The sequence below is a fragment of the Lepidochelys olivacea genome (genome assembly GCF_965140295.1).
Source record: "Lepidochelys olivacea isolate rLepOli2 genome assembly, chromosome: 6".
NCBI classification, from domain to species: domain Eukaryota; kingdom Metazoa; phylum Chordata; order Testudines; family Cheloniidae; genus Lepidochelys; species Lepidochelys olivacea.
The window spans coordinates 61,304,400-61,325,025 of record NC_140416.1 but is presented as its reverse complement, the minus strand read 5'-3'; the positions used below and the strand labels follow the sequence as shown (position 1 = coordinate 61,325,025).

At 43.3% G+C, this 20,626-nt stretch overlaps 1 protein-coding gene across 3 annotated transcripts in view; it reads right to left on the bottom strand.

Moving 5' to 3' along the window:
• The window catches only part of SUSD6 (sushi domain containing 6), a 137,759-nt gene that overhangs the window by 60,238 nt on the left and 56,895 nt on the right, over positions 1-20,626 (bottom strand). For all 3 annotated transcript variants that reach the window (XM_084629895.1, XM_084629896.1, XM_084629897.1), the window contains exon 2: positions 299-455. In XM_084629895.1, coding sequence (XP_084486021.1) covers positions 299-455 — 157 coding nt within the window. The remainder of the gene's footprint in view (positions 1-298; positions 456-20,626) is intronic.

Here is a 20,626-nt window from a genome sequence, read left to right as displayed (position 1 = left end):
TTCTTTCCAGATTTTAAAATCACATTTGCAGCACTAAAAATACATTAAGGCCCTTCCCAGTAGTATTTTTCCATGTAAGCTGTAGCTGCCACACAGATGTTATATGATCATCTAGGATAGCGAAAAAAGCACAATCACAAACAGAAGGGGAACAGAGACTATAAGATCTCTGTATATGAAGAAGTGGTCTCTTGTATTTTGCCTAACACTATGTAGGTAAAAATTTGCTACTTGTGTATTTTAAAATGCATCTACCTTGCACACACAGTAAGTAGGTACTGTAAAAGGTTTTACTTACCTGAGGCCAGTCCCTCCAAGATGAAAGTACTGAAGATAACTAACGGAAGAAATAATCCATGACCAGTCAAGGCAAATGGTGATGCTGTGTTGCTCTTTGGTGCTACCATTCCATGGCACATCTTAAAAGAGTTCTGGTCGTCTAAGAATGATCCAATCTACAACACAAGAAGAGAAGAAAAATGCAAGTGAAGAAGACAGATCTCTATACTATTAGAGGGGAAGTGAATAAAAGAGAAATAAATAAGCAAAAGTTGCTGCTTGTTTTAATGTTTAGGAATTCCACCATGTGAATTCATCTGCATTTTGGGGGGAGGGGGGAGATATCGCAGAAAGATTTCCATGTGAAGTGTCAAAAGGCTAGAGTATCTAAGCCAGAGCTTTTTTTGGCTGTAATCCACTCATATTTTACATGAAGGCAACAAAAACAGCGCTTACATTTTCTCTTTCCTTTAAGGCACCCAGACTGACTGCAGCATCTGGAGATGTTAAAGCAGATTTCAGGTAAACCAGTTTTGCTAGACAGTCGCTGATTTTAAGAATGTCTCAAAGAAACAGCAGTCTGACTACTAGACAGCTGGGATAAATCAAATGCTTCCTTAGCTACTTGGAGAGGCACAACAGCACACTTGCATGCACACACTTAAAGACTACCTTAAGGAGGAACATCAAATAGACACGGAGGTCAAAACATCACACCTGTGGATTACAGAGTGCAGCCAATTAAATTCAAGGATGTGATATCATCATACCTGTGAATTCAGCCAACAGTTTGTCACCTTTTTCCACACTCAAAACATAAACCAGATTAACAAGAACTGCCCTGATGACAAAAATCAGTAGAGAACCAAAGAAGCACAAGTCAAAGCCCCATTTATGTGACAGGAAAGGCTATACAGGCGTGACTCCAGAGATCCAAGGTTTACTACAGTTTATGTAAATTTAGAGTTAATACACCACTCAGGTTGCATCTGTAAAAAATCCCCTTAAGGGAAGTCAGAATTAAAATCCCAGTTACCCTTTAAACTAAATATATATTTAGCTTACATTTTTTGCCAGGTAGCTAATGCTATAGTCAAGGTTATACGGACACTCACTATAGCCCCTCTATTCTTCCGTATACTTAAGACTTTCAGAGAGAGATTCTCTTTTGGGGATAAGATCTTTCCATGCCTGGTCTCAACTAAGGAATTTTAAATTTGGGGGGAGGGGGGGAAACACACACACAAAAAACCCAAACAAACAAAAAAGCCCTCTTCTGCTATGATTTTTCAGTTCAGTGGATGTTCTCATTGTAGGAGGTTTTTTTTGCTTATGCAAAACAGCTCAGCTTCAGAATTTGGATTTTTCAGGTTGATTAGTCTTCATTTAAGGAAAAGTCCTTTTTCTGTTTTGAGGTTGAGGAAAGAAGGAAGAAAATAAAAGTATAAGATTTTTAAAACTTGCTATTAGGCATATGTGGTAATAAATCTGGCTGTTTCTAAGATCTAGGATACTAAGTTAGTAACACAGCAAATAAACACAGCCAGAAACTGAAGTTTGTTTTATCCTGTCTTCAGTTCTTTATTCTGCCACAGAGAAAATACTAAAGAAGTTGTTAAACAAAGGGAAATGATAAACTTGGGGATCACTTGAGAAAACTGGAGGAACATTCGTTGAGCTTTCTGTCAGATAGTTCAAGCATGGGCTTAAAACAGCATTTAAACCACCACATTAACAAGAGGCTTGGAGCATCTCTGGAGGGCAGGCTGCTAGTGAGAGAATATTTGTCTGTGCCATAAGAACCATGAGAATAAACCTGTGGGGGTGTAACCACCATGTCACACTTGCAGTATAAGAATGGGTTTATGACGCTTTGTTCACTCAACTCATTCTTTCCACAGCGCAAAAAAGGATTAAGAAGATAGTTGCTGCCAGTTACTGGTAAATTTTTTTTACGTGAAGATTAGACCACATTTAGAGTGAAAATCTTTACCGACGCAGAAAGCCAAGACACACTAAACAAAGGAACAGAAACCAGATGACAAACAAATGTGTTTGTCCCCAACACAGTCAGATCTATTGCATAGGATTTTAGAATTATATTAAAGAAGGAGGCCTAAATATATGCTACTCTCTACCATACGGCCTATAGTCAGTTTCATTCTTCCATGAGCCATTGCTCTGGGCTAAACTACAGACCCCAGCATGTAATGCTTCATCTTGAGCCAAGTATCCTTTGCTTTAAGTATGCTTACATCAAGATGAGGCACTGCAATTTTCCCCAACTCAAGAAGATTGTACTGGCATGATGAGCTATGCAAGTGTTTCCAAAATGTTAAGAAAAAAGAAAAAAGAAAAGAAAGAAGAAAAGAGGCAACTACCGCCTCAAGGATAGGTACCTTCCTCACAGGAAAGCACTGGAGACTGACGCAGGAGTAAGCTCCTGGATATGTGTTTGTTACTACCTATTGCTGCTCTGGTGACAGGCTGCTGCATAGCACAATGCTGCATGTCTCCTTTCTCATAGGGTCAGGCACTACCGTTTCTCTTAGTCACTTTTTGATGAGACGTCTCATACGAGTGCTGAAAATTTGAGGAAGTATCTGTGTGACCCAGGGACCTCTTGGTGCCAACTGGAAGGGGGCACAGTCATGCAAAAGGGTTACTGGGATCTCCTGGATCTGATATCTATATACTAGTTCACCAAAGGGCAGCATGTAAGGTCTCTGCTGAAAGCCTGTGTCACAGCGATCATAACCATTGTGAAATGTATGCACGGACGTGCACGCACACACGCACTGAAAATATGTTCTTAAGACCTGTGAATTGGGGCTGGTCTCCAAAAGATGATAAATGAATTGCTTTTAGGAAGGAAATGCTTATCTGTCTGGCTATATGCAAATTGAGTATTGTGTGCTTCACAATGGCTGCTTTATTTAATCAAAAGATTGCAAAAGCTACAGAGAAGATTTTCCACATGAAAAAACAAGCAGCAGGGGGTGTGCTGTTTTGGAATAAAGACAATGGAATGTTGGAACTGTAACTAGAGGCAGACAAACACCCTGCATCCTTCATCTAGGGCAGCAGTTCTCAAACTGTGGGTCAGGACCCTAAAGTGGGTCACGACCTCATTTTATTGGGGTCGCCAGGGCTGGCTTAGCCTTGCTGGTGACTGGGGCCGAAGCCAGAGCCCCACTGCCCGGGGCCAAAGCCTGAGGGCTTCAGCCCTGGGCAAAAGGGCTCAGGTTTCAGTCCCTACCTTCCTGGGGCTGTGTAGTAATTTTTGTTTTTAGAAGGGGGTCGCGGTGCAATGAAGTCTAAGAACCCCTGATCTAGGGCAGTGGTCTCCAAAGTTTTTGGATCGTGCACCCCCACAGTGCCGCCGAAGAAAGGAGAGGGGAAGACCTGCTGCAGGCATGCAGAGCTGCCGCCAAAAGGAAAAAAAAAGGCGGAGTGCCGTCCGGCGGCGCTCCTCCTGCCACGCACTCCCTGGGGTGTGCGTACCCCACTCTGGAGACCACTGATCTAGGGGACAAGCTGCCAGCATTCTTGTCTTATGAACGGAGGGTCGCAGCCAACCTGGTTGTTAAGGACTGGGAGAAAGACAGACTTTGGGTGAGCAAAACTTCATCAGACAGGAAAATGTCCTGTTAACGAAGTCTAGGTCCTAGTATGCCTGTTATGATTTTATTTTGCATGTAACTAGGTGTTTTCAAATATTTCTATTGCTATCACTTGAATCTCCATGCTTTGTTAAATAAGCTTTTTGTTTTTACTACAAACATATCTAAGTGTTGTGCAAAGTGGTGATATGAAGGGAATATGGTGATCAGGTGTGTCTCACTGGGAGCAGAGAATCTGGGAATTCTGGGAGTGTCTAGTGGAGCCAGGGCTGGACACTCTACAGATGCAGGGAAGGCTTGGGGTGTGCCTCTTGCTGCCTGCAGAAGGAGCCCGTGTAGGCCGAGAGGGGAGTACTTGTGTTGCATGTAGCTGGTGGAGTCAGGGAGCCAACCTCCAGTCCTGTAAGGTACAGACAAGGCTTCCTCACACTGAGGGCAGGTGGTAGTGAGATCTCTCACAACTAGGGTGACGAGATGACCCGATTTTGGGGGCTTTTTCTTATATAGCCACCTATTACCCCCACCCCCACCCCTGATTTTTTACACTTGCTATCTGGTCACCCTACTCACAACCCTGGGTACTTCCAGGAAGCATCACAATCTGGTGCTGCTCTGCTCTGATTTATGAATACTGTATGCTAATCTGGTTATTGGGATGAGGTTTACTGTATGAATATGTTGGTTAAATTTAATTACAGGGTGGAGGGAGAGTTGTAAGAGAAAAAAAATAAGCAGGAAGTGAAACAATGGCTCTAAATAAGCCTCACACCCTGAACACCCAGTAAACCAGGGGTCAGCAACTTATGGCACACGTGCCAAAGACGGCACGCTGCTGCCTGCCAGGTCCCAGCTGCCGACCCCGCTCAGCCCACTGCTGAATCCAGACAAGGACCCCGGCAGGCAGCAGCGTGCCATTAAAAATCCTGCCCACCCCCTGGGCCAGGTGAAGAAGCTTGGTCCTGCCAGCTGCTGCTGCAGAGCAGACGAGCTCCCCCTCCCCCACCTCTTCGCCCAACATGCTGGGTTCCTGCCCCTCCTCTCCCTCCCTGCCGCCAATCAGTTGATGGCCCTTGTGAGGGATGGGGAGAAGCAGAGCTGCAGCAGGCTGGATGCTTTGGGGAGGAGGCGGAGAAGAGGTGGGGACGGGGCCGTGGGTGGAATCGGAGCATGGCCCCACGACCCCAGCCCTCTGCCCTGACACACACCCAGCCCTCTGCCCTGACTCCTGCACCCTCCTCACATGCCCCCAGCCCTGACTCCTGCACCCCCCACACCCAGCCCCCCCACCCTGAGCAGCAAACAGGAGCTTCTGCACTACCCATACATTCCCACCTGCACCCCTCGCACCAAATGGGAGCTGCCCAGGTAAGCACTCCACACCCAAACCTCCTGCCCCAACCCTGAGCTCCCTCCCTCATTCTAGCTCCTGGCCAGACCCTACACACCAACCCCCAGCCTGCTCCTTCACCCCCAGCCCTGTGCTCAGTGCACTCGCACCCTCAGCTCAGTGCAGAGAGAGAGAGGAAGAGAATGGGCTAGAACCAGGGAGAAGGTAGGTACCCACTCTATGTGGGCAGGGCCAGGATCCCAGACCGGCAGCTGGGACCCTGGCTGGCAGGAGCCGGTGGACGGAACCCAGACTGGCAGTGGGCTGGCCCTGCTCAGCTTGCTGCCGGTTTGGGGTCCCAGCTGCTGGCCCCCTCAGCCCGCTGCCAGTCTGGAGTTGTGGCTGCTGGCCCCTTGCCAGCAGGGGTCCCAGCCGCAGGCCCTGCTCAGCCTGCTGCTGGCGTAGGTGAACGGAACCCCAGGCTGGCAGAGGGCTGAGCGGGCCGGCGGTGTAAGATCAGCATTTTAATTTAATTTTAAATGAAGCTTCTTAAACATTTTGAAAACCTTGTTTACTTTACATACGACAATAGTTTACTTATATAATATATAGACTTATAGACAGTCTAAAAAAACGTTAAAATGTATTACTGGCACACGAAACCTTAACTTAGACGGAATAAATGAAGACTCGGCACACCACTTCTGAAAGGTTGCCGACCCCTGCAGTAAACATTTCAGGGTTGTTGAGCAAATGCATTACGCTAAATGCTGCTGTTGCTCACAGTTAGCTATGTCTTTAAACAAAAAAGAACCAACCAACAAACAAACTGTAAATCTGTAACATGTACAGCTGTGGGCTGTGCATCTTTAATAGGACCATTTAAATTTGAAATGTACAATACAGCAACTCTTTATATAGGCTTCTTAATATGCCTCTTGAAAGAGAAACAGTTACAGAAAATGAATAAAATAGGAATCGGTCTTCCACAGTTATGAAATCAACATCTACATACCCTTGCAAGTAATGTTATGCACCCAGAAGGGAAAAAAAACAAAAACAGAAACCAAACCATCTCTGCCACTTCCTGGTTATAGTTCCACACCAGCCATCATACGATCTTTTGCAGTGCATGACTGAATATGCTGGAGTCTAAAACTTCAGTTTCAAGCAGCATCCCATTGGCTTGCACTTAAATCTCACCTGCACATACATGTGCACGCTTCTAAACGAACTTAAATCAAAATGAGTCAGCTGTACTGATTGTGTAGCAGTACAGTAGCAGCAGCTACAATGAGCCAGCCTCTAGTGTAGGCACTTAATTCCACTAAAACTAGGGAGAACATATTTCCTGCTCTTAAAAATGTATTAAGCTATTTCCAGTGGCGTATACACTCCACATGTGGCAAAAGCTTTTCTGAGATAATTGCTGGTTCATTCTTGGCCTGTCTTTTCTCCTCCAAAGCTTTGGAAGCTACCAACTCTTATCCCTCACCCCCTACAGTCATCTCCCCTTACATGCTGTCCCAGCTCTATGAAATCATTTGCAAGTCTCACCACTTCACAAAGGCAGTGCTCTTTGAATTACCATGTGATCACAGGTTTCAGAGTAACAGCTGTGTTAGTCTGTATTCGCAAAAAGAAAAGAAGTACTTGTGGCACCTTAGAGACTAACCAATTTATTAGAGCATAAGCTTTCGTGAGCTACAGCTCAGATGCAAGCAGTTCTGATGCTCTGAGGACATGAGGGAAGGAGGAGTTTGAGACTTCCTGGTTGCTTGGGCTGTCTAATAAGGATATATTCTACATCACTGTTTTTGGAACACTGGAAATAGATTGAGTATTAAACCTTAATTCCATCTTCATGTTGGTTTGGAGAAGCACTTGGTGTGTCTGGAATGCCCACTTTTCAATACCATATGTGAGACTCACATGGATAAAGCGAACAACATCCTCACGCACATCAGAATTCTCTAATTTAACCAGTTAGCCTCCTTCAAAAGGAATATTTATAACATAAGTATATCTTGAAGGCACACAGTGGAGAGTATGTTTCTGATGTATGAATTCTGGTTGTGCACAGCAGTCATCATGAAAAAACAAACTGAAAGACCCTTCTTGCCTTATGGCCACATTGCAGGTGACACCTAGAGCAAACTGAAATGTGGTACAGAAGATTGTAACTAAATGTGGTGGTTAAAAAACACAAACCGAGCTATTTTAAAAGTAAGTGCCCAAAATAAGAATTTAAACAGCAAAACGCAAGTTACCATCTGCCTCATGAGGATGCTGAGATGACTGGGGGGAAAAAAATCAACTCCCATTAGGAATGTTTTGGAGAGAGGGGGGAGAAAACCTGCTTCAAAGCTGCTTAAGATAATTTTACCTGTTTAATTTTTGTGGTTTATTTAATATCTTAAGCCAATTTAATTTAACTGAAAGCTTTTAAAACAATTATTTTTAAAAGTTCAGATAATTGAACAGTTGCTTTAAAACTGTTTAATTAAACCACAGTAAGAATTAAACCAATAGTTACCTTAAAACAGCTTTAAAATAGTCTGATTTTTCACTAGTTTGTAACAGAACATGGATTTACTCAATCCTAAACTACTTCATGAGGCACAACCTCCTACCCTACCACCAACTACAATGTTAATTCAATTCAGATGGCAGTCCCCATTCGGACACAAGCCTGGTCTATACCTAAAACTTAGGTTAACCTAGCTATGTTGCTCAGGGCTGTGAAAAGTTTCACACCCTGAGCACCACAGGTAAGTTGACCTAACTCCCAGTGTAGTCATGGCTGGGTCAAGAGAAGGATTCTTCCATTGACCTAGCGACTGCCTCTCAGAGGTGGATTACCTACATCTGTCAATTTTGGAAGCATCTACACTATGGTGCTACAGTGCACAGTGGCTGTAGACATACCCACAGCCTCCCTAATCACTGAATGGAGTTACTAAAATAGTGACAGGTATTTGTAAAACATTGCACTAGAAAGGAAAAGCTTTGTCTGGTACTACAAGCAGCTAATCTTCAAGAGTAATTTCATAGGACTTGAGTGCGAAGTTACAGCCAACAGGGTCCTGCTGTGGTCTTACAAGTATTAGTGATAAGAGGAAGGGAAAAGTTACGGGCAAACAGTATGGAGATATAGATGATATGATTCATAAAAAGAAGCCTCTGATCACTGCATAATTACAAACAATTACAAGAACACTACACTAAGGGATTATACCCACAAATGAACTGCACCCAAACTTCTAGAGAATTAAGGTGGTTTCCTAGAATCACCTTATTTAACATAATGAGCAGCAATGTAAGCAAAAGCATGAAATCACGTGGGGGCTTGATTTAGCGATAGGAGCAGCAATACAGAATATTGTTGCAGTCCTCTCCAGTTGATTTCTTTTAAAACATGCTTTATTTTGAAGAAAATTCCCTTTAGAAACTATTGTTTCAGCATTTTTTCCCCCGCACTACACTGCATCAGAGAGGCTAGGTTTCATATTTTCAGCTTAATCAATCCAACAGAACATTTGCAGAGGGCCAAATGCACAAAATGTTCCAGAGCACTTTCCAAAAACAGTAAGACCTAAAAAACAATAATAAAAATCACAATCTAACTGAGAGGGCTTCAGGGAAGGAAAATGAAGACAAGCCAATGAGAAGAGCTAGATAACCTCTTGAAAGCCTATACAAGCATGAGAAGGTACTTACTAACAGGAAATAGATTCTGAAGCAATTTTGGATTGGCATGCTGATTTGCATACACCTACCCAGACAGCTCTTCCAGTTTATACAGCTGTGCTGATTTCAGTTTCAGGAAACAAAACTACAAGGTCTGTGTGCAATGAAGGCTGGCTTTATGAGATGAACTGTTAAATATGCTCTTCACCACCCTTTAAACTTTGTACTTGTGTTTCAACTTACACAGCTAAAAAGCATCCACATGCTATGAATCTGGCTGGAATATCCTTTCACAGTACTGCAGCATTATAGCTAGAAGAGGATGCCCAACTGGGAAATCCTTTTGTTATCAAAGCTTCCCATACAACTAGCTTGCCATTTTACTAGTTATCAGTCATACCCAGAAGAAAGGATGGCACTCCTTTATAGATACACTAAAGCTACAACTGAAAGCAACAGTTAAGTACAAAGTGAGTTTAAGGACTGCTGTTCCAATTTCCAGACATGAAAACATCCACACCTTCACTTTTTAAAAGGGTGAGAAAATGTTTCAAAGAGTATTTAATTTAATACGAGGAGATACAGTTTTTAGGAAAGGCTCACACAGTATGTTCAAAAATCAAATATTTCAAACTCAATTAAAAAGGGAAATTGTTAGCACAGGAGTCAGTTCTTTCAAATTCCATTACCTTCAATTGTCAGAAAAAGCAATTTTCAAACATCCAGTTTTTCCACCATCTAGTTTTACTGACCAAGTTAAATGAATTGCAGAAGAGAAAAGGAGTTTCACTTTCTGGTTCTCAAACATGAGATCACGTAGCTTGGTTTAGGATTTTAACACAGAACGGAAATGTTTTAATGAAAACTTCCATTGACTTTTTTTTAAAATACAAAAACCTAAAAACACAATAGTGTTTCATGAGGGCTTGTATTTTGCAAAAAAACTACCTGGCACTGTCCTTCCTTTGCTGCTGCTGCTAGAACAGGTACATGTCTCATGACTCAATGTATTTCAGTTTATTAGCATGCACAAATCTCTATACAAGCTACATAGTGATAAAGAGTGATGATAGCAGTACCTGACATATTTGGCTTTGCTGGACATAGCCAATTTGCTGTCTTGTCAGTGTAGCACATTTAAAAGGGAAAACTGAACTTTGCATTGTCATTCAAGGCATTTGTGATTAAGACTAAAAAAACCCAGCGCCTCCCAACAGCCTTTTACCTGTAATCAATACCATTCTGCTGAACTCAGCTCAGGCAGGTGCGCCTCTGTTAGATATGCAGGGAGTAAGCTGCAGAGGTAAGTGCCTTCCACAGAGAAGCTGCAGCCACAAGGCACACAAAAATTAAGAACAGTCAGTTCAGGGGTCTGAGCAGATCTAAGCTGGTAGGATAGAAGCCATCATTTAGTCTCAGGTCAAACAATCAGCTTCATTTTGATCAGGCTTGGATCTCCCTCACTTTGTCCTTCCCCATCGAACATCCAAAAAGACATGTCAGAAAGAGGAACAAGAGCATCCCGGGAGTTCAAAAGGTAAAAGCCCTTAATTAATCAATACCTTCATTTTGCATCTGAAAAGAGTTCTCTGCAGATTTTTGCTCAATCTTGCCTTTCACTTGCTTAAAGAATTGTGCCATGTAGAAGTTTAAAAGGAAAATCCCTTCATAGACACTATGAAATGTAATTGTCAAGCTAGTGGGAAGAAGAGCTTCAGAATGAACACAAAACACACAAAAAAGGTATGTACCTAAAAGAGGAAGAAAAAACCCCATGCGTGCACCACAGCTGCAGTGCAGTCTGAGTCACAGGGGAAAATTATTCCTCAACTCTTTTGAAGCCAGACAAAGATGCCCAACTGTTGGGTTTCTATGTGAACTATGTACTGCAATTTAAAAAAGACAGACCACACACTGAACAGCTAGGCAAGCATTTTAAAAGGAGCTCTGGGCATCAGAAGTGCACTGGCTGGTAATATTTGTTAATCCAGTGGTTCCTACCTGCTGTTTCGCAAACTTGTACTGGTACTTCAGGCTTTGGTGACTGGGACTGTCCCTTCCTTCCTTAATGAGGAGACCCTGTGCTGAGCCCTGTTGTGCCCCAAATCCATGGTGATTAGCACATGCACGACTGATTGAGGCTTGAGTTGCTCCCAACACAAACCTTGCAGAGAGGTGGTGGCTGTGCTTTAGAGCAGGCAGGTCACCACTGCAGGTTGGAGAAGAGATCTGAACAGGAGACTGGTAGGCCCTGGATGAACCACCACAGGTCTCAATTTGTTAAACTGGTACAGCTCCTCCAGAAAGATGAAAAAGTCAGTGATTAATCAGGGAGGACCCACTGTGAAGTAGCAAAACAATTACCTGAAATTCTGCTCTACACAGACCCGCAACAGTGGCTACCTCTATACTATGAGTTAGGAGTGCGATTCCGAGCTTTCGGAGACAAAAAAATCACACTAGCTTTCATCGAACTAGCACGTTACAAATAGTACTGTAGTTGCAGCAGCATGGGCAGCACTAAGCGGTGGCACAGGATAGCTGCCCCGAGTACAAATCAATGCAAACCCTGCGGGTATGTAACTCAGACAACCAGCCCATGCTACCGCTGCCCAGGCTATCCTGGCTACACTACTATTTTTAGCATGCAAACTCAGATAAGAGTTAGTATGAGTAGATCTACATGAGCTGGGACTCTCACCCCTACACTATAAGCTAGGTGTAGCCTAGAAGTTGGGTCAAATTCTCATTGCCCTACCTTCCAAAGAGGGGAGGAAATGGGGACTGAAAACCCAGAACAGAATGAGAGAAAACAGGCCACACCAGAGAAGAGAAGGACACAATCGCTGTTGTTTGTTCCTCTGTGCCCCACTATATTATTACATAGCGAGGATTTGAGTAGTAGAAGATCACATCAAAGGAGGACAAGTAGTAACAGCATTACAGGAAATAGCAACATTTCCAACTGCCCTCTTTCAAATGTGCATTCATCAAGTGTGTGCTGCTTATTCCTGGAGTGCGTCTCTCACCATTTGGTAGCTCCAAGAGGTTACTCTGCATGCAGCCCAAGAACTCTGAAATATTCAGTCCCAGAGATCTTTCTGAAGATCAGGGAGAGACATGAGAGTTCAGAAAGCAGGGACTATTGAAGCTCCTACTTCTGTTTTGCTTTCTCACCAGACTGCTTAAGAGCACACAGCCAGGTTGACTCAATGTCCTCCACACAAATGTTACCCAAGATTAGATTTCCCTTTTAATGCAAAAATACAAAGACAATAGATATGAGAATAGCATAGGCCAAACTTCCTGAATACTGCTAAGAGCAGCTAGCTAAAAGGTGGGGCTTTCCTGTCACCACACACTAAAAAGCTGGTTCAATGGCAAGGCATGTTTTTTGGTGGAACGTGCTGCTCATGGATGCAGGCCATTTAACTGTTTCAGAGCTGCCCAACATACCACACTTGGGCAAAACTCACCCTTGGTCCATCCTAATACGTCTGGTACTCCCCCCGTTTCTATAGTGCTATGTTCTATAGCAACAGAATGTGGTAGCATGCCTGTAAGTTGTAAGGTAGTCTGGTAATATGCATTTCTTCAGCAACACCAACTCTCCAATTCCTGGGAAGCTGGCTGTCAAGCATCCAGGTTACTTTCCAGGTATTACGGTACCCGAAATACTGGCAATAAAGGGAAAGTGTCCTCAATAGGTTTGTGTGCTTTCCGGGACCTGCAAAAAACCCACTGCAAACTGTATGGCACCACAATAGCTCTTATACTCAGTGTTAGCAGAATGTGTGTTTGTGTCTATATTATAGATTTGTGCTGGAAATGGCCCAACTTGATGATCACTTTAGATAAGCTATTACCAGCAGGACAGTGGGGTGGGAGGAGGTATTGTTTCATGATCTCTGTGTGTATATAATATCTGCTGCAGTTTCCACGGTATGCATCCGATGAAGTGAGCTGTAGCTCACGAAAGCTTATGCTCAAATAAATTGGTTAGTCTCTAAGGTGCCACAAGTACTCCTTTTATTATAGATCAAGAATCTCTTCTCCCACTCCCCCATTCACATAAGAGGAAACCAGGAGGCAGAAGAGCAAGAGAGGTGTCAGATCTATCTGGTGAAAGTTCTTAGCTCAACAGGAAGTGAGCAAAGCCCGCAATCCCTGTTAAAGAGGCAAAAAGAACTGAAGCAAGGAATTTGCACACGCCTTGCTCCCTTCTTAGGCAGGTATCCTAAAGCAGTCCCTTACCCTCTAGGGCAGGGATGGCCAACCTGTGGCTCCGGAGCCACATGCGGCTCTTCAAAAGTTAATATACTGCTCCGGGGCTGGATCTAAAGGCACCAACTTTCCAAAGTGCCGGGAGGGGGAGGGGGGAGAAGAGGGAGGGGTTCTCACTGCTCAACCCCTGGCTCTGCCACAGGCCCTGCTCCCACCTTCCTGCAACCTCCCCCAAGCCTGTCATGCCCTCGCTCTCTCTTCCCTCCCACCCCCCTGCCCACCACAAAACAGCTGATCAGGAGGTGCTGAGAGCAGGGTCGGGGAACTGATGGTGGGCTGCTGACGTATTACTGTGACTCTTTGGCAACGTACATTGATAAATTCTGGCTCCTTCTCAGGCTCAGGTTGGTTACCCCTGCTCTACGGTATGTCTACACTGCAGCTGAAGCAAGCCTCCCAGCTGGGCAGACAGACTCATGCTAGTGGGGCTTGAGCTAGAGTGCTACAAAAATAGTGTGGATGCTGCAGCTCTGGTGGAGACTCGTCCTGGACACCCAAGTTCAAGTGTAGGCAATCGAGTGGCTTGGCCTTGGCTGGCTTGCCAGAGCCACAAAGTCTACACAGCTACTATTAGCTCGCTAGTTAGAGTCTGTGGACTGGGAGGCTTGCTCCCAGCTGCAAAGTAAACATGCCCTTAGAGACTAGGTTCCTTCCTCAGTCGCAACGATTAATTGTACAAAAGCTACTGAAATTAGAGGATCACTACTTGTATGCAGCAGGCTAATTTATTTTGTTTTTAATAAGTCTTCCATTCCCATCTCTGGCTGGTAACACTGTACTCCAAGCAGCAGCATGTTTAGGAGGGACCAAGTATGGAGTTACAAATTACTATGATCACTATTGCAAGAGCGAAGTATTAAGGCAAGCTAGAGGCGAGTTTTGTCCCACTTATGTTATACTGATGAGCTATGAATATCTGCACACCCAAGCAAGTTATACTGAAAACTATGAACCAGCATCATTTACCAATTTTTGACCAGGATAATAAGTCTAATCACCCACTCTAGTTTCTTGTGGAACCTGTGAGTGGACTGTGGGTTTTTTGTTGGTTTTGTTTTATTTGTCATAAGGCACTGTAAGATTCACTATGACAAACAGGTTCCACCCCATATGGGAAGTTAATGTTTGATAACTCAAGTCATGTAGCATTTCAGCAATCACAAAAACCAGTTTTAAACACAGAATCCATTCTTCAAAGACACTTACCCAATTACATTATTACTTTCTTCAATCTGTGAATTTGATATGCAACTCAGGGCTTTATTTTTAAAGACAAAAATCCTCCTCACCAAAACAGCTAAACTATTGCAGCTTTAGACTAGGTGATTTACTGGAAGGCAACAGATTTCATTTGCTAAAATCTCCTCAATCCTCCAACATTCCCAATAGGCATTTCTTCTAAGTTTGGGCAATTAAAAGTGAATCATAATGGACACGCAGCTTTCTAGTTCATAGAATCATAGACTATCAGGGTTGGAAGGGACCGCAGGAGGTCATCTAGTCCAACCCCCTGCTCAAAGCAGGACCAATCCCCAATTAAATCATCCCAGCCAGGGCTTTGTCAAGCCTGACCTTAAAAACTTCTAAGGAAGGAGATTCTACCACCTTCCTAGGTAACGCATTCCAGTGTTTCACCATCCTCCTAGTGAACAAGTTTTTCCTAATATTCAACCTAAACCTCCCCCACTGCAACTTGAGACCATTACTCCTTGTCCTGTCCTCTTCTACCACTGAGAATAGTCTAGAACCATCCTCTCTGGAACCCCCTTTCAGGAAGTTGAAAGCAGCTATCAAATCCCCCTCATTCTTCTCTTCTGCAGACTAAACAATCCCAGTTCCCTCAGCCTCTCCTCATAAGTCATGTGTTCCAGACCCCTAATCATTTTTATTGCCCTTCGCTGGACTCTCTCCAATTTATCCACATCCTTCTTGTAGCGTGGGGCCCAAAACTGGACACAGTCCTCCAGATGAGGCCTCACCAATGTCGAATAGAGGGGGATGATCACGTCCCTCAATCTGCTGGCAATGCCCCTACTTATACATCCCAAAATGCCATTGGCCTTCTTGGCAACAAGGGCACACTGCTAACTCATATCCAGCTTCTCGTCCACTGTAACTCCTAGGTCCTTTTCCGCAGAACTGCTGCCTAGCCATTCGGTCCCTAGTCTGTAGCTGTGCATTGGGTTCTTCCGTCTTAAGTGCAGGACCCTGCACTTATCCTTATTGAACCTCAGATTTCTTTTGGCCCAATCCTCCAATTTGTCTAGGTCCCTCTGTATCCTATCTCTGCCCTCCAGCGTATCTACCACTCCTCCCAGTTTAGTATCATCCACAAATTTACTGAGAGTGCAAACCACACCATCCTCCAGATCATTTATGAAGATATTGAACAAAACCGGCCCCAGGACCGACCCCTGGGGCACTCCACTTGACACCGTTCATTTGTGTACTGAAATGACTGATTAATTCCAGGCCAGTGGAATTAATCAAACACATTTGCAAGGCTAGCCCCTCAGTCTCAAGTCCTAAAATACACTCAGCATGATGGATTTGGTGTGGGGAGGAAGAGAAAGCAGCAGCAGACTGACATGTAATTGCAGAGCGGTGACACTAAAGTAATATTTGGTCACGTGCTCAAGAGAAATGGAACAATTGAAAAGCAAAAACTGTCTTTTGTTGGAGAGAGGAACGGCTGCACATAGGCTTCTTTCACACACAAAGCTAGTTCGGCCTCTTATCCCTACCATTTGAAGGCAACCTTACGCAAAGCCTCCAGAAAGCCACACCACAGGAGTCTTTATTCAAAGTACTACTGGCTTAAGTTACCCTCATCCTCTTAAGAGTCAACTAAAAAACACACATACACACAAAAATATGGAAGAACCGCTACCATCTGTAGCTCTAAATCAGTTTAGGCAGCAATTGGAAAGATCCTACTCAAAACACCCGACAAACAGTATAGGCAAAAAAATTTTAACAAGGGCAAAGGGTTTAACATTTGTTATCACCTAGTCTTCAAATGAAAAGTTCCTTTCAAGCTGGACAGGATTTTGGAAAGTTTTGTTTACCATACACCCAAGCCACCTTGATACATACTCACTGCCCCCGCCTACCTGATAAGAGTGATTACCTGATAAGAGTGCTTCTTCTTGGCAGACAGATGTTACTGTTTAACTTTCATACTTGAGCCTAAGTGGCCTCCAGATAGCAACATATCTTCCTTGTGTCCCTCCCACTTTAAGGCCCATTGTTCAAGAGAAAAAAAAAAGTCATTTATTCTGTATTTTACTTTCAGCAATTCAGGAGATTTGGGTTTTTTCCCCTTAGCTAGGGCAATATTGCACAACAAACAGCCCAACTAGGTAAACTAAAGGGGATGAAGAAAAGCATATTTAGCTGTGCTAGGGATAGTTCTCTCACACACACACTTAACAGGATCTCCACCTCTGATTAACAACCATTTCTTTCACAGCAATATAATGGCCTTTGCTAATACACTTCTGCAGCCTTTGCCCTGATAGCTCCCCCAATCACTTACCTCTCCATTGAGACAAATTCAAGAGAAATGGCATTGAAGGAGAGTCGGTATTTTCTATTGCTTTTGAATCATACACCTAATTCTGAAGGGCAAGCTGGAAGTATGAAGGGTATTTAAAAAACCTAATACAGTCTATTCAAAATTCTCTACATGCCAGTCAGTTAACATGCTAGCTCTGCATATTTGCCAACTACAGTGCATATACTTGGATATGAAATTAAAACTAGTTTGGTGGCCTTCACCTACTCTGTAGGTCATAGCTGCTCACTTCATAAAACCACCACTTGGCTACCTCACAAGCAACTATGTCAAGGAAGCCCGTTAGAATATGGTTATCACTTGACTCAATAAAAGCCTGGTTCCATCTTGCCACGCAGCATAATTAGGGCCATCCAAAGATTTAGTCTAGTCCCGGTCCTGTCTACACTACAAAACAAAGACAATGCTTAACCTTGTCAAGGGACAACAGTGTTCTTACTGGGACTCTTGCAATTGTGTTTCAGTGTAGACAGGCTCCAAGAAATTGATGTTTAAACAGTGATGAGAACCAGCTAACCTTGTTATACCAGGGTCTTGTCATGCCTGTGTTGATGAGAACAATTAGACATGCTGTAGCCATGGTCTTTTTAACATATTCAGTAAAGAACTGTTTAAACACTGTCAATATTATAGCTGCAGATGGCCTAACAGTTTAGCAGCAACTCAACAAAGAGCACTCCCACACACCCTGCTGCAGTGAAACAGGGCATTATTGGTCAGAAGAAAATACACTAGCAGAGCTGGAAGAAGCTTGATTACTGTTGCTTAATGAATAGCAAAATTCAGTCAATCTCAAAAATAAATTAATAATGCAATATGTATTATTCCAAAGGGATCCTATTTCTGGTTTAAAAGGCCTTTGGGATGCAGGCCCTTTAAAATTAAAGGTACCTTTTTAATTTCAGTAACAAGAGCGTGCTTAGCTGTACCTCTTTGCTGAAGTGCAGACATTCCAACCTGCAATGAGGAACGAAAAGGCTGGAGGTCCCCAACGCTTGCACAATCAGATGCAAGCTGCACAAATTCCCCAAATCTGGAAGCTTTCTATGCACTTTACCACTCATGTAATGAACTTGCCAGATGCATGGAGCTCTATCACAAAAAACCCAAACGTGGGAATACCGCAATAAAAACCCAAGTTTGGGGGAGGGGGAAAAAGTGAGGGGGGAAGAAGAGAGAATCAGTGACTTCTCATCTTTGTGGGACCAATCAGTCAGACACTCTGGAACACAACAAATACAGTCAACAAATCCCCAACACATCGCTCCTAACCATAGCAGTCAACTTACATGGGAGCGCAAACGGCCCAAATACTACAGCTGACAAAATGCAGGGTAGTCTCAGCTCAGAAAACATTAATTCAGGATACCACCTAAAATGAACAGATTGGATTAAAGAATGAATGGAGTTGAACAAACAGTTTGAGGCTACCAAAACAAGAGATATTCTCTGAGGGGAAAGAGAATATATCTAGAGAATATGCAACAAACACAGCAAAGGACTAAAATGGCTAAGAATCAGGACATGCTAACAGGTTTCAGAGTAGCAGCCGTGTTAGTCTGTGTTCGCAAAAAGAAAAAGGAGTACTTGTGGCACCTTAGAGACTAACCAATTTGAGCATAAGCTTTCGTGAACTACAGCTCACTTCATCAGATGCATGCTAACAATGTTCCAGTGCTGGAGTCTGCAGCTGGAATGGAGGGTGGAATCTAGGACATCATCATAACATGATTAGGGTTTTTTTCTTTTTGGGAGTATGGGGATAGGGGGAGAGTCTAACCTACAAAGAGAGTTATCAGAATGGGTTAAAGAAAGACCCACAGCACCTTCATAATGACAGTGACAAGATTACTGCCCTAGTGAGTAGGGGGAAGCTGAAGATGTGATAGAACAACTTATTGTTCATAAGGCTTTTGACAGTTCCATATGACAGTCTTATAAGAAAACTAGGGAAATGTGGTCTAGATGAAATTACTGTAAGGTGGGTGCACAACTAGTTGAAAGACCATACTTAAAGAACAGTTATCAACGGTTCATTGTCAAACTGGGCAAGTGTATCTGGTAGGATCCTGGAGGGGTCAGTCATGGGTCTGGTACTATTCAATATTTTCATTAATGAATTGCATAATGGAGCAGAGAGTATGCTTATAAAATGTACTCCTCCACAAGCCAGGAGGAGTTGCAAGCACTTCGGAAGACAGGATTATACTTCAAAATGACTGACAAATTGGAGAACTGGCCTGAATTCAACAAGATGAAATTCAATTCAGACAAGTGTAAAGTACTACACTTTGGAAGGAAAAAAGCAAATGCACAACTACAAAATGGGGCATAACTGGCTAGGTGATGATACTGCTAAAAGGGATCTGGGGGCTACAGTGGATCACAAACTGAACAGGAGTCAACAATGTGATGCAGTTGCAAAGAAGGCTTGTCATAAATATAAAGGGAAGGGTAAACCCCTTTGAAATCCCTCCTGGCCAGGGGAAAGCTCCTCTCACCTGTAAAGGGTTAAGAAGCTAAAGGTAACCTCGCTGGCACCTGACCAAAATGACCAATGAGGAGACAAGATACTTTCAAAAGCTGGGAGGAGGGAGAGAAACAAAGGGTCTGTCTGTAGTCGTCTTGGCCGGGGACAGAACAGGAATGGAGTCTTAGAACTTTTAGTAAGTAATCTAGCTAGGTATGTGTTAGATTATGATTTCTTTAAATGGCTGAGAAAAGAATTGTGCTTAATAGAATAACTATTTCTGTCTGTGTATCTTTTTTGTAACTTAAGGTTTTGCCTAGAGGGGTTCTCTATGTTTTTGAATCTAATTACCCTGTAAGATATATACCATCCTGATTTTACAGGGGGGATTTCTTTATTTCTATTTACTTCTATTTTTTATTAAAAGTCTTCTTGTAAAACACTGAATGCTTTTTCATTGTTCTCAGATCCAAGGGTTTGGGTTTGTGGTCACCTATGCAAATTGGTGAGGCTTTTTATCCAACATTTCCCAGGAAAGGAGGGGTGCAAGTGTTGGGAGGATTGTTCATTGTTCTTAAGATCCAAGGGTCTGGGTCTGTCGTCACCTAGGCAAATTGGTGAGGCTTTTTACCAAACCTTGTCCAGGAAGTGGGGTGCAAGGTTTTGGGAAGTATTTTGGGGGGAAGGACGCGTCCAAACAGCTCTTCCCCAGTAACCAGTATTAGTTTGGTGGTGGTAGCGGCCATTCCAAGGATAACGGGGGTAATATTTTGTACCTTGGGGAAGTTTTGACCTAAGCTGGTAAAGATAAGCTTAGGAGGTTTTTCATGCAGGTCCCCACATCTGTACCCTAGAGTTCAGAGTGGGGGAGGAACCTTGACAAGGCTAATGTTCTGGTGTGTATTAACAGGAGTGTCGCATGTAAGACACAAGAGGTAACTGTCCTGCTCTACTCAGCACTGGTGAGGCCTCAGCTGGAGTACTGCATCCAGTTCTAAGCACCACTGTAGGAAAGATATGGACAAATTGGAGAAAGGCCAGAGGACAGCAACAAAAATGATAAAAGGTTTGAGGAGAGCTTAAAAAACTGGCCATGTTACTCTTGAGAAAAGATGACTGAGTGGGATCAGATAACAGTCTTTAAATATGTTAAGGGCTGTTATAAAGAGGTCTGATCAATTTGTTCTCAGTCTACTGAAGGTAAGGACAAGTATAATGGGTTTAATCTGCAGCAAGGGAGATTTAGGTTAGATATTAGGAAAACGTTCTAACTATAAGGGTAGCTAAACTCGAACAGGCTTCAAGGGAGGTTGTGGAACCCCACCATTGGAGGTTTTTAAGAACAGATTGGACAAACATGTGGAAGGGATGCTCAA